Genomic DNA, 15,034 nt, shown 5'->3' with positions numbered 1-15,034 from the left:
CTATACCACACGGTAAACGGGAGATGAACTCACTTTGCTTCACATGTCCCCACAAGAAAAAATCGCATGAAGTCATGTCTGGCAATCTTGGAGGTCAAGAATTCAGGGCAATGTCTCGGTGTTCCATGAGCCCTATCCGGCATTGAGGCAGAGTGTCATTGAGAAACTGACGTACGTTATTGTGCCAGTGTGATACACCTCCTGCCCGTTGGAAGGTGAAGTCATCGGAGTCCTTCTGAAGTGATGGACAAAGCATTTGAAGATATCTCAACGCTGGACAGAGTGCACGGGACCCCGAGACACTGCCCTGCTTTGTTGGTCTCCAAGATAGCCAGACATGACCCCTTGCGGTATTTTCTTGTGAGAATAAGTGAATGAAAGTGTTTTCATCTCCCCTTTACCTCGTGACATAGAAGAAGTGAAGAACAGAATAACAGCCGCCACAACTTCTGTAAGATCAGATATATTGTGTAAAGTTTATGACGAATTTAGCTATCGTCTAGATGTTGTCAATACTGGTGCTGGTGGACTCATAGAGCATTTGTGAGAGCATAGCTAAAACTTCAAGATTTTGTGAGTATTTAGCAACTTATCCCCTGTTTGTAGTATGTTTTTATCAATAAAGATGCTGTTTTGAAATCAAGTCATTCTTTTTGAAACACCCTGTATTTTCACAACCAAAAAATCATTTTGCAGGTGTAATCTATCTACTTCAGGGGTGCAAATTATGTTGGCCTCGACCCGAAGCTTCCCTTTAAGTCCTGCCCCGCTCGGTAGATCGTACCGAGACTCGAGGTCTGTTCCCACTTCAGCAGAGGGCATGCAGAGCACAGCGCCACTATGAGTCGATGAGTGATAGAGCGGAGCAGTATGCCTGCGAAGCAATCCGAACTTGAAGACAGTCCGGGCCATGGGCATCAGCGAACTGTCAACGCATCGGGTGCAGCGGAGGATGCATGGAGAGCAAGCACACTGTCTACTGTGTCTGTTCTGGAATGGTTGGCTCCTGAGTTATCGTGGTACAGCTGAGCCGTCGACTCCAGGAGCATGCCGACTGGGGACACAAGTCTAGGTTGGGGGCGGCCTTATATCGCAGGTGTTGTCTTGCTGTCCGGCAGTACATTGGATAGCAGCAGGACCGCAGGATCTTGGGGCATGCACCTCGGAGAAGATTGACGGTTGGCTGCTGACAACTTGTGGTAGACGCATTGTTAGATTCACGAACGATGGCGGTCGAGTTTAAGCTTGTTCGGCACAACTACGCCACGCATTCTCCGACAGCCAATGAGCGTTCAATTGTGTTCTCACACTCTGTTCTGAATACCGTTCCCATTGATAGCATTAAACGTGAGCGTAGCGAGTTATTTAGTGAGTTCTTATTCAATTTGTTGCGTGTCGTCATCGCTGATCGTGGTGGTATGAGGCCAATTCTACCTACGTAAGCATGCGAGAGACATAATTTGCAGGATACACGCTTTCATCAAGTGCAAAGCATGTGTATTTGCGTGCCATAACTGAGGCTTGGGAACGACAAGAGTGCAATGCCTCGACATGTGCGAACCGCCATCGGTCGTGAATCGTACCATTGGAGGAGGAAGCGAGCTGGTGGTGGCGGTGACTCGGACGGAGTCTGATGTAGAGCGGCAGAGGAGTCTTTTAAGGCGCAGCGGTGCAGCCTAGTCTGAAAACCGAGCTGAAAGGCAGCTGGCTTCAATTTCCGACTGGTCCGCTGTCATACACGAGATTGAATGCTGCTGCTGCGCTCGCCGCTCACCGACTTGCGGTTACGCTGTGCTCTACCAGTTTGATGCCCCACACACCACATCCCGTGGCAGGGAGAGACCACCGGCCTCGGGGCCAACTACCGAGCGCCGAGCGAGTAGGGACTTTACCTGTGCCACATACTCATGGCATCCTCTGTACATCTGAAGAAATTGCAGAACTGCACACTTCCTAATACTTGTATTTTTCTGCTTCTAACATTTTTTTACGAATACTCGCTTCGATTGTGTTAATACGTGACACTGAATAATTTATTCAATGCGTTTCTTTTTGCATCTAATCCCACTGTCAGATTTCCATACTTTCGTGGTAGTCCTAAAATGCTACTGGACTACGCTACAGGACAGCACACAGACATACACTGAGACGACAAAAGTCATGCGATGTCTGCTAATGCCGTGTCGGACCTGCTTTTGCCCGGTGTAGTGCAGCAACTCGACGTGGTATGGACTCAACAAGTCGTTGGAAGTGCTCTCCAGAAATACTGAGCCATGCTGCCTCTAAGCCGTCCGTGATTGTGAAAGTGTTGGCGGTGCAGGATTTTGTGCACGAACTGATCTCTCAATTATGTTCCATAAATGTTCGATAGGATTCATGTCGGACGATCTGAGTGGTCAAACCATTCTTTCCAATTGTCCAGATGTTCTTCAAACCAGTCGCAAACAATTGTAGCCGATGACATTGTGCACTGTCATCCATAAAATTCCACCGATATTTGGGAAAATGATTTCCATACATGGCTGCAAATGGACTCCAAGTAGCCAAACTTCCACAGGACCCAGTGAATTCCATGTAAACATAAGGCACACCATCATCTTACAGAGTGCCTTGTTGACAATCTGGGTTAATGACTTTGTAAGGTCTGCGCTACACTCAAGCCCTACCATCAGTTCTTACCAACTGAAATCGGGACTCATCAGACCAGGCCATGGTTTCCCATCCTAGGGTCCAACCGATTTGGTCACAAGCCCAGGCGAGGCACTGCAGGTGCAGCAAAGGCACTCGCGTCGGTCATCTGTTTCCACAGCCCATTAACACCAAATTTCGCCACACTGTCCTAATGCACACGTTCATCATACATACCACTTTGATTCCTGCAGTTATGAATTGCATTGACTGAAGTATATTCAAGTATTTCTGGAAAATTAGTACTGTGGAGAGAGTTAATCTGCAAGTTTGTGCATTTCACAGCATCAGGAAATTATATTGGTTGTCTTACTACTGTCTTGATATTAATCATTAATTCTTTTTTAAGTTCACAACACTAAGCACTTTTTTGCTGATTTAGACTACAGATGAGAATTTCCAGGTGTTCATAAACACTTTTATTTGTAAATTTTGCTGCCCACTAAGAAACTATTAAAAACTGAATCATTAAAAAATATTAAAAGTATTCATAATGTGGAGGCTACCTGTCATCATCCCACTACATACATGTAATGTAAATTTCCAATTTCCCTGGTCTGTTTTGTTACTCTTTGTTTTTACTGTATCATAATTATTTCTTTGGTTTCTGCTAGACTGCTTCTAGGGAAAGTTATTTTTCTTTATGAGTTTATATAAAGTTTTGCAGTACAGCTTCTAATATGGTTTAATACTGTAATAAATCGACTTAATAAGTTTTAAAACTTGTATATTATTATACTTTAGAATAAAATATACTTGTCCATTTGCTCCACATATATTGTGTACATCTGTCCAGTCTACATTTTTCCAGTAATTCTTAATTTGAATGGACCTTTAGCACGATGCTAGAATTGTTATGACTTAGACAATTTTCATGAAAATACTGTCTGCACGAAAATCACAGGAAAAGTGCAAAGATATTCAACACAGTAAGTATTCCCAGCAGAAACTGAGACATACATTACTCTTTCAGGGAATGTTACTATTTACAGGAGGATAATAAAAGGAAGTTTCCAAATCAAATCATTACTGTAAAAGTCATAGACATTGATCAATCCAGTAGGAGATTCAAATTATTATAAACTATTATTAAAACCATCCAAATCAAAATAACTGAATAATCTACTTAATAATTTCGACTGTTTCTATTACGAGCTATTATTGTTGTTCCAAAAGACATTATGTCTAAAACATTACGAGATATTACACTGAAGCGCCACAGAAACTGGAATAGGCATGAGAATTCAAATACAGAGATATACAAACAAACGGAATACGGCGTTGCGGTCGGTAACGCCTACATAAGGCAAGAAGTGTCTGGCGCAGATGTTAAAGATCGGGTACTGCTGCTACAATGGCAGGTTGTCGAGATTTAAGTTCAGACGTGGCATTATAGTCGGCGCGCGAGCAATGAGGCACAGCGTCTCCGAGGTAGTGATGAAGTGGGGATTTTCCCAAACGACCATTTCACGAGTGTACCGTGAATATCCGGAATCAGGTAAAACAGCAAATCACCGACATAGCTGCGGCCAGAGAAAGATCCTGCGAGAACGGCACTAAGGACGACTGAAGAGAATCATTCAACGTGGCAATTGTGCAACCCTTCCGCAAACTGCTGCAGATTTCAATGCTGGGCCGTCAACAAGTGTCAGCGTGCAAAGCATTCAACGAAGGCCCACTCGTGTACCATTGATGACTGCACGACAAAAAGCTTTACGCCTCGGCTGCACACGTCCACACCGACACTGGACGTTATGACTGGAAACATATTGCCTGGTCGGACGAGTATCATTTCAAATTGTATCGATGGGATGGACGTGTACGGGTTTGGAGACAATCTCATGAATCCATGGACCCTACATGTCAGCAGGGGACTGTTCAAATTGTTGGAGGCTCTGTAATAGTGTGGAGTGTGTGCACTTGGAGTGATGTGGACACTGATATGTCTAGATACGGCTCTGACAGGTGTCACGTACGTAAGCATCTTATGTGATCACCTGCATAGATTCATGTCCACTGTGAATTCCGACGGACTTGGGCAATCCCAACAGGACAATGCGACATCCGACACGCTCAGAATTGCTACAGAGTGGCTCCAGGAACACTGTTCTGAGTTTAAGCACTTTCACTGGGATGCTTTGCAACGTGCTGTTCAGAAGAGCTCTCCACCCCCTCGTAGTCTTATGGATTTCTGGACAGCCCTGCACGATTCATGGTGTCAGTTCCCTCCAGCACTACTTCCGACATTAGTCGAGTCCATGCCACGTCGTGTTGCGGCATTTCTGCATGCTCGCGGGGGCCCTACACAATATTAGGCAGGTATACCTGTTTCTTTGGCTCTTCAGTGTATTATTCAACAAGAACCAAATGAGTGGAATGCGGAAGAAGTATATTAACAATATTGTGTAAGAAATGGAAAATATCAAAGAATACATTGGGGAGGGCAGCCTAAAAATTGAAATACAACTGGACTTCAGTTATGAAGAGACGATATCTCAACTGCCTTCACTAGAGATCAAATTTAATGGAAATACTGACACATCTTTCTCTAAGTGTGAGGTGGTAACACAATTCATGCAGTGCAGATTTTTTTCTCGTAACGTAGATTGTACAAAGCTAGGAAGGCCGTCACACACTCAGCTGTGCAGTTGGTAAGATGCAAGGGAGATTTTCACACTATGTATACGAAAATGAAGGAAGATTCCAGTATGTCATGAGAGATGTGGCATAAACTCAGAAATGGAGGATAAGGGAAGAAACTGGCTACAGACTAGTTTAGGAACCATCCTAGCATTCACCAAGAATGATTTAGGGAAATCACAGAAAACCTCAATGTGGACAGCAATGTGGATTTTGATCCCTGCTGCTATCAAATGTGAGTCCATTGTCTTAAGTGCAATGTCACCTCACTCAGTGACTTTCAGTGATGGCAGAGTGTTGGAGAGCAGTTAGCTGCAGCAAATGCTTCGAAACTTGCCTCTTTGTTGGCTATAACAAGAAGAAGAAGGTTTAAAACAATAACGACATAAATAACTTAGCACAAAATATAATTCATGAAGTATAGTATCGAAAATTAATCTTCAGTATCACATTTCCTGAACAGTGATGACAACTGGTGCAAAAACTTTTAGAGCTCAACTGTGCGAAAGTTATATCAGAACTCAGTCATCACCTTGAACCACTTGTTTTTAAGAATTCAGTCAGGCATAGAATGCACATCCACAGACAACTGATCCTCTTCACGTTCCTGATAATCACAAGGACATGTTATCTCAATGAAAATATTCCCAAGTCCATACTGTTTGCATCAGTAATCATTAAATGAGAGAAATTTTATTGTGATGGCACCTTGTAATTTATATCAGATAAGCTTTATATCTGCCAGAATCCTGCAAATTGTATTCATCAAAGATGGAAATCTTTATTTCTAATGATACATGTCAAAATACCTAATTCACAGTTTGGTGAGAATGCACATAAACATCAGCAGTTTGCCTTAACTGCCCAACAGTCTAATTTGAACATCATCAAAGAACTGTAGTCAGTTTTAGTGACAGAAAATTCAGTATATTAGCTGTTCTATAATCCCTGATAGAACTAGGCATTACACTGTGTAAGACATAGCACAAAATTTCTCTAGTAAAACTTTAGTAACTGTATGCATTTATTTTACAAAAAAACTGTTAATTAACTATTCAATGACTACCAGAACAGAGTCATAATCTTAATAACAGATTTTTATTTTGAGCAAATATCACATCATCTACGTCATAATAAGCCCATGTATCTCTCAGTGTACTGCATTTTAGTGAGCACATTTGCTGAAATACCATGTACATTATAAACAATCACATGGTGAACGTCAAGGAAAGAACTGCAATCTGAGCAGTGTCTCCACATAAAAGTAACTTATTAAAATATGTAAGTAATGCCCACCCTTATGGGACTACTTATACTGGCATTCATACATAATGCACAAAATCACTTGATGTGTTGTGTGTGGGTGGGTGTGTATGTGTGTGTGTGTGCATGTGTAATTCTTTCTAAATTGGTTTTGTATTTTAGGGGAGAGGGGTGGGTTCACACAAATGATTTAAAGGACCTAATAAGAAATAATTTTAGTTGTTGAAAAGGCAGAAACAAAAAAATTGCCATGAATTTTGGCAGGAGAATAAATAAAGCAGTCACTGAATTGTGTTACAGAATGACATTACTAAATACATTAGAAGATAATATGAAAAATAGTAATTTTATGGTTACACAACTGTAAAATATGAATAAAAGTACATTATTAAAAGTAGAACTGAGAACTGGAACATAAAAGAGAGTCAGTTATAATTTCATCAAATTGTGACAGATGATCCATCCAGCTTTCTTTTAAGATACACAGAAACGTTGCAGAGTTTTATTTTGGCAGCATAAATGAACTGTAATTTAAGAAATAGATCATAATGACAGTAACCATGTGATGAATTTGCCAATGCTTAAAGTGCATCCCCTGACAAAACATTAATAAATTTAAATATCTCAAACCACTATGAGAGAAGGAATGATATTTAATGTGTGTAACTACCCCTTGCTGTGCCAAAAGTAAATAAATAAACAAACAAATGCCACACAGATTTTTGCCTTGTGAAACTATGCAAGTAGATAAGTAATGTGAATGCCAAATGTTGTTATTAGTACCTAGAAATACTCACATTTCCTTGAGAGCTTTAGTGTGAAGAAATATTCTGCAAAATTGGTGAATATAATTAATAACTGACATCCATAACCAGAGTTTACGTTTTGTTTGCTTTCTGTCTTATTAAATTGATGTGATTGTGTTTTGATTTCTGGATATTTTCAAAGTATACTCTCCTTGATTTTATGAAAACTATTCACAATGTCCTTATTTATAATATAACCTAAATCAAGAAGTTTACTACTATGAAACAGAACTTCTCTTCGTGTACAACAGCCTCCTCATGATGAGGTATTGCCATCTACCCTCGTTTCTATGAAGAATTCAGTTGACGCAATGAAACAAGACACAGCTCTAATTCGTTACAAAACCAAAGAAGAATTCACAGCATTGTCCCCCCCCCCCCCCCAGTAGGTTATTTTGTAGTGCAGGACTATTATATTTAAATGTTTGTATTTGTCCATTTCTCTATTTTAGAATTTTCAGAGTGGTTTTCCTAGTTATACACATCTTTAGTAAATAGAAATTCATTCTTTCAGGATTTTTCCTCAATGTTTAACATGACTTTCACCATTGCCATTTTCCCATTAACTTTAAGTGAAGTGATTCACAATCGGTGAAGATACAAGCATATAACTGCCAAGAGTCACGGAGCCATGCCTTGTAAAGTAATATGATGTTCAGACAAACCACAGGCGTTTAGTGGTTTATCATTTATTTGTAGGAATGTTATACAGGGTGTTTCAAAATGAATATACGGGTTTTAAGGCTTGGTAGCATTTATTACATTCAAATAATAATTATAAATAACACATCAAATGAAAGAGCAACTCAAACAGATTTGTTTGTATACCCATGCGCAAAGGGAAGAGTATGGAACGACCAAGAATGAATGAAAAACCTCTTGAACGAGTGAGAGACTATCGCACGTATTCCCAAGAAGTGCGTTCGTCCTTGTCGTTCGCAGTTGTTACAAGCTCTAAAGCATACATACTACAGTTTACGTTCCAGCTTCACAAACGAAATTTTGCTGCGTGAGATGAGGATTTTCTGGATCGTTTCGTCTTCATTGGTGAATCGAAATTTCACCTAAATGGAAATGTGAACACACGTAATGTTTGTATCCGGGGGTAAGCAAATCCCGACGAGACGGTACAGTTACAACGATACTCCTCTCAACTTTTTCGGCGAAGCAACTGTAACTGCTGTTTCTCGGCAGCAAAATCGTGCGCCATCTCATTGCCATAACCCAGCACGCGACTGGTCAAACGACGTTGTACCCGACCGCTGGACTGGCCGCAAGGGTTTGGATGACAGAGCTAGTTTTATACGATCTTCATGTTCACACACGATCTGACCCCATGCGATTTTTGCCTTTGGGGGTTCATACAGGATGATGTGTATACGTCTCCGCTACCAGGCGATCTATCCGTCTACAGAAACAGCACAGTTGCGATAATTTACTACACATATAGTGATAAAGGTTTTGGAAAAACTCGCCTATCGACTCGATGTGTGATGATGGCGCTCACATTGAACATTTTTAAGAAAAACTGTCATAGTTGCTCTTTCATTTGACGTATTATTTATAATTGTAAGTTAAATGTAATAAATGCTACAAAGCCTTAAAACCCGTATATTCATTTTGAAATACCCTGTATCCTATTGTAAAACTACTTAGCAAATAGTACCTTGAAACTAATGTACTGATATTTGTTGATGTTATTCAAATGCTGCTTGCCTTTTACAATACAATTTGTTTTTGAAGAGAAGCTTATCTCATGAACCTTTTGAACTTAGTAATTTTAGATGTTATCCTTTCATGTTAATAAAAATAAGTTGATATTCCAAAAAATTTAAAACTAATTTTCGACACTAAGCCAGATCTTCTGTGACTTTAGCTATCTTAAACATTGTGATAAAATTTCAGTTCACTTTTACTTTTAGTTACTCTTCAATTTTTAATTTTTGCTTTCTCTATGGCATGTGCTTGAGCCATTTTTCTTCTCATTTACTTAATGTTCACGGCTTCATAACTATTGAAGGTCAAGCAATGGAACTTGTTTTCCACTGAAATGCTGTTCAGTACTTCAGCATGGCCTGATAGGATACTCATTAGTTTAAAATTAGTTACAAAATATTTCATATACAACTCTACAATTAGTGTAAAGAATAAAAATATTGCCAGATTTACAAGGCATGCAAAACTTCCTAAATCCTAGAATCTGTCTTTTATGCATTCTGCTCCTAAACTAAACTTGCACTAAATGAATGATTTCAAACTTTTGGTAAGTGAAGAAATAGCTAACGTACTAAAGGAGAAGAATACATGAAATTCTGCCAATAAAACTAAGAATAATGGATTTAAATAAGATACTGTTGACCAGTGTAGGCATTCAACAGAAGATGGTTTGAGGAATTAACTGATCTGTACCTCAGGAGGGTAATTATAACTGAATAATATACAGTCAGTGCACAGCTCCGAAAAATTTAGCAGCATGAGCAATAAACGTTATCATTCCCCTGCTTCATTAAATATCTACTAGCAATTCTTGGGAACTATACTCAAAAGTTAGGTTAACAAAATGCATTAGCGGAATGAAAGCAATAAGATAGTAAACTTACTTAGGATTCTGGTGTCCTGATTTCACACGGAACTTGGTGCTATCTATGAGCTTATCTCTCCAATCATTTACATAATTAAATTGTGGAGCAGCAGTGTTATCTGCAGCTGGAGCATCACTAAAACACAAACATGAAACCTGTTAAACATTCGAGGTGAGGTATGGGCTCTCAGGCAAGTACTGAATTGAAAAAAAGCTAACAAAAATCACAGAAACACTACAAATGAATTGCAGATGCTCCACACTTTCTCCAAGACTCATTCATCATCTGGAATCACAATAATTAAAGTCAAACAGTAGTGACTGAATTTGTGACCATCTTCAGAGCCTGTGCCAAACACAACACAAGCTGTTAAATTTGCCATGACATAATGTACGTAACTTTCCTATAAATCGAATTTTACATATTTCTTCAAATTAGGCATAAATCCATAGTCAAAAGTTTTTATAGTTCCATTCTATACTTGTAATCAGACAAAAGTTAGATATTTCTAACTCTTTACAGAAGTTTTTGCTAGTTTATTTACTATTTATTTTTGTATTTGCCGTAGTAACATCAACATAAAACGCCTGATTTCTTCAATCAAATGTTAATATACATGTTATAAAGATATGAGTAAAGATGATATTTCTACATCCTTCTGCCTTGAACAACATGAAATATGCCTTTAGAGCTGACACTTCTCAAATTATGAGCTAATGAATTCCATTGTTCAAATATTCCCTCTACACATCGTGGTAGTGAATTCTTCTCTTTTCACATTTTTTGTGATCTGGTCCTTTACTGTTTTTTTTTTTTAGTTCGTTGTCCTCGCGAGTTAACAACTGTTTTGACAGATGGTGGCACCTCTGTAGCAACACACAAGTGAAGTTATTTGTGATGGGACCAATGACCTCGCTGTTTCGTCCCCTCTTCCAAATCAACCAACCAACGAGTTGTTTGTGAAGTAAAGACACAGCTCTCCATTTCTCCATTGTCTATCATTTATCAAGTGCTTATAAATCCTTTATTTCCCACAAATTTCTTGAAAACTCTCCATCTGCACAATATCCAGTCCCTTCACCATACACTATACGGATACATGACAATTACTTGTGAACACCATACAGCAACACAATAACGTTTACATGTTGACTAGGTAGTTATTATTCCGTGCACATACTGGCAACTCCAGTTTGCTTTGTGTCAATACAAAAGCTACTATTCATTCCACATTGCCATTTAACACCTACACAATTTTCTGACATTTCCTTCTCTTCCTGTCCACAAACTTTCATGCGGTAGCTGTAGAAAGAACTTTCCCTCTGAGAATATTTCTAATGTGAAAAATGGCGAACTGCACCATGGTTTGAAGCCAACATTAAACTTTAGGTCCCTGTATAACTGGTTGGATATATCAGTTCAAATTTCAGAGGCAAGAGCGTACCACCGCCAACAGAACCACGCCTCACAAAGCACTGTGGTGTTCAAAGCAACCTTCAGATTTGTGCAGTTGCAACACTGCGTTGTCATAAAGGACCAGCAAATACAAGGGGCAATCAAATGAAAATCAAACACCCGACCCAACGGGACCATGGAATGGTTCCATTCACTAGCAATCACCACATGTGTTAAGACATTTATCCCAGTGGGAGACGAGACAGTTAATTCCTGTGTCATAGCATGCAATTGGCCACCGACGGATCCACTACAGCACTAACTCTTTCACTTCCTCATCCAACTGAAACCAACGTCCATGCGTGGCTTTCTTCAGTCGCCAAATATGTGAAAATCACACAGTGAATGACCCTGGATGTGTAGAGGGTGTTGCAATGTTTCACAACAAAATTGCTGGAGTCTGATTGGCAATGTGAGTCTGGGAATCACTGTGCAACATGATTATGCCGTCCGACAATATTCCTGTTTGTTTTAACTTTATGTCACATCGTAGCTTCTGCAAATTAGTTTCTGTGTTGTTCACTTTGTTTTCGTAACACATTGAAGAGCTACACAAGGTCCTGGTATTGTTTACTACTCGTGTTCTCCTACAAGAGAGACGAAATATCTGAAAGCAAAAAGGTATATACGTTTTGCAGAGAAAAAGCCTACACTGTACATAAATAAAAACGTAAATAGATCAAAGTGTTTTAACGAAAATTATTTTAACAATGAAAAAGTCAGAACTGTTTGACGAGAAAAATAATTTTCGATGTTATTTGGCACTTAGCAAAAAAACAAGAAGCAAAGAATAAATAAAAAAGACGCTATTTCCTGGGTTCTATATATTATCTGATGTGTTTGTAAGTATATATTTTTTCGAGCAAATAAAAGTATATATTCTGATGTTTGCATGACACATTTCCTATTCTTTCAGTTCTCAGGAGGAACTTACTACACTACCTTTGACAAGAACTTCTGCTATGAATTCTGCTTAGGTCATTAATAAACTCTATTATCATTGCTTGTTTCTAAATTTTGTTACTATATTTCGATTTTTTCGTAAAAATTATTGTCTCTCAAAACCTCACTTTCACTGCTCAGACGCCAAACTGCACAGCAGACAGTTCCCACAAAACACACAATTTTGTTTCCATCGTGTAAATGAAATCGACCACTCGAAACAGGCGGTACTAACTACAGGAATAAAACACCAGGGCTTCTGTAGAAGACTCACTTTGTCAATAGAGACAAGAAAGTCGATCGTGTAAAAGTGGCGTGACTCTCCTGGTTATGTCCGCACTGACTGATGGCAGGTGCAAGTAGAGCAGCTGCCGGCTGCCGAGGTGCCGAGAATCCCGGCTATGACTGGGCTGCCAACCAGTTAGGTTAGCGCCAACAAGAATGCGGATAGTCACACCAACCATGAAGAAATCCAGATGGCAGCCACTGATACGACAGCACTGAGATGATAAGAACCTAAACAAATGGAGACAGCCTTCACTGTTTCAGCACAACAGATACTGAAAATAACGAGAAACCGGGATGGAGATTGCGTGGTCGGAAGACACTGAGCGTGATTAGTAATATTGTCGAATGATGACGATGTACAAAATTGCTACGTTTAATGGAAACAAGACGTGAAGTTACAATGTTTAAGACACTATTTTCATGCCGCCGACATTGACATAGCGCTGATCCAAAAGGTTATTACGACGAAAATAGCGGACACGTTCGAGTATGAGACAATGTTGAACAATGGAAACAAGAGCGGAACGGCAATATTGTTAAAATAAGGATAACCTATGTATGGCACAAACTATACTTGAATCTGGAAGAGCAACAACTGCAAATATACAGGGTGTTACGAAAAGGTACGGCCAAACTTTCAGGAAACATTCCTCACACACAAATAAAGAAAAGATGTTATGTGGACATGTGTCCGGAAACGCTTAATTTCCATTTTAGAGCTCATTTCAGTTTCTTCCACCTACGCTCAATGGAGCACGTTATCATGATTTCATACGGGATACTCTACCTGTGCTGCTAGAACATGTGTCTTTACAAGTACGACACAACATGTGGTTCATGCACGATGGAGCTCCTGCATATTTCAGTCCAAGTGTTCGTATGCTTCTCAACAACAGATTCGGTGACTGATGGATTGGTAGAGGCGGACCAATTCCATGGTCTCCACGCTCTCCTGACCTCAACCCTCTTGACTTTCATTTATGGGGACATTTGAAAGCTCTTGTCTACGCAACCCCGGTACCAAATGCAGAGACTCTTCGTGCTCGTATTGTGGACGGCTGTGATACAATACGCCATTCTCCAGGGCTGCACCAGCGCATCAGGGATCCCATGCGACGGAGGGTGGATGCATGTATCCTCGCTAACGGAGGACATTTTGAACATTTCCTGAAACAAAGTGTTTGAAGTCACGCTGGTACGTTCTGTTGCTATGTGTTTCCATTCCATGATTAATGTGATTTGAAGAGAAGTAATAAAATGAACTCCAACATGGAAAGTAAGCGTTTCCGGACACATGTCCACATAACATATTTTCTTTCTTTGTGTGTGAGGAATGTTTCCTGCAACCTGATCCGTGATGGAATTGTCAAGTTAATGCCGGATGCTCGTTTGAACATAATTTTAGGTGCTAATTTTAATTGAGTATTAAGTCAAGACGATCAGGTTTCAAATTTCAGATTTTACGAGGAGCTATTTTTGCTAACTATTGAAGCAGATTTAATGGATACTTGATGCTACTTTCGTCCGCACGCTAGATGATACACAAATGTATCCAGTAATTCGTCAATCTGGCTAGACAGGATGTATGCAAGGAAAGGCTTCACGAATAACTGGTAACTGACTGTGAAACTTGGTCCCTTAACTTCTCGGATCGCTGCGAATTTCACATAACCGCGCAGCATGCTAAACAAAAAATATTGACAGGAAGAGACGTGTGGCAGTTCAACGTGTCAGTTTTAGAGGAAGAAGAACTGTAGCAGGAGGTCAAAGTTACAAGGAAACGATATCTTCGCTCCCAGTTCAGATATCTAACATGCATAATGGGGGGGGGGGAGAGGGGGAGGCTACAGTTTGCAGAGCTGCAGATACAAAATACACAATTCAACTCGCCCATATGAAAAGTGTTAGAGAAACATACCTTAGAGTATAACTTTTTATGCCTCCGCCGACCATACAGCCACTAGCCACTACATGCGATAGTAGATCTAGGATAAAACGCACTGAAGCAAAACTCGCGATCTTAGTGCGACAGTCTCTAGCCCCTTCCCCTATTGAAAGTAAGCAGGAAAATATGTCAGTATACCAAGCAATCAGGGAAGCTAAGAGGGGCAAATAAAAATTATTCCACATTTTCAAAAACTAATGACGGCACAAATACGATCATAAAGCAACATAAAAAACTACAGGATGCAATAATATACGGATTTTTACACTGAGTCGGCAACTGATTCGACGGTAGGACGGCCCCTTTTATCCATTATTCTACCACAGTCACTCCGAATGAAGACGCCGACCTTGTAGTCAACCAGTGAAAAAATTTTCGCCACCTATCCTACCATATAAAAATCGGCTGCTTTAGATGCCCTCCCC

At 39.9% G+C, this 15,034-nt stretch overlaps 1 protein-coding gene across 6 annotated transcripts in view; it reads right to left on the bottom strand.

Moving 5' to 3' along the window:
• The window catches only part of LOC126183803 (transmembrane protein 43 homolog), a 226,612-nt gene that overhangs the window by 65,591 nt on the left and 145,987 nt on the right, over positions 1 to 15,034 (bottom strand). For 5 of the 6 annotated variants that reach the window (XM_049926045.1, XM_049926049.1, XM_049926050.1 and 2 more), the window contains exon 4: positions 9,998 to 10,114. The exons of the other annotated variant lie outside the window; for it this stretch is intronic. In XM_049926045.1, coding sequence (XP_049782002.1) covers positions 9,998 to 10,114 — 117 coding nt within the window. The remainder of the gene's footprint in view (positions 1 to 9,997; positions 10,115 to 15,034) is intronic. 6 annotated transcript variants of the gene reach the window in all.

The sequence above is a fragment of the Schistocerca cancellata genome, chromosome 4, assembly GCF_023864275.1.
Source record: "Schistocerca cancellata isolate TAMUIC-IGC-003103 chromosome 4, iqSchCanc2.1, whole genome shotgun sequence".
Lineage (NCBI taxonomy): Eukaryota > Metazoa > Arthropoda > Insecta > Orthoptera > Acrididae > Schistocerca > Schistocerca cancellata.
Note: the sequence above shows the minus strand (reverse complement) of the source record. Positions and strands in the feature narration are given on the sequence as shown.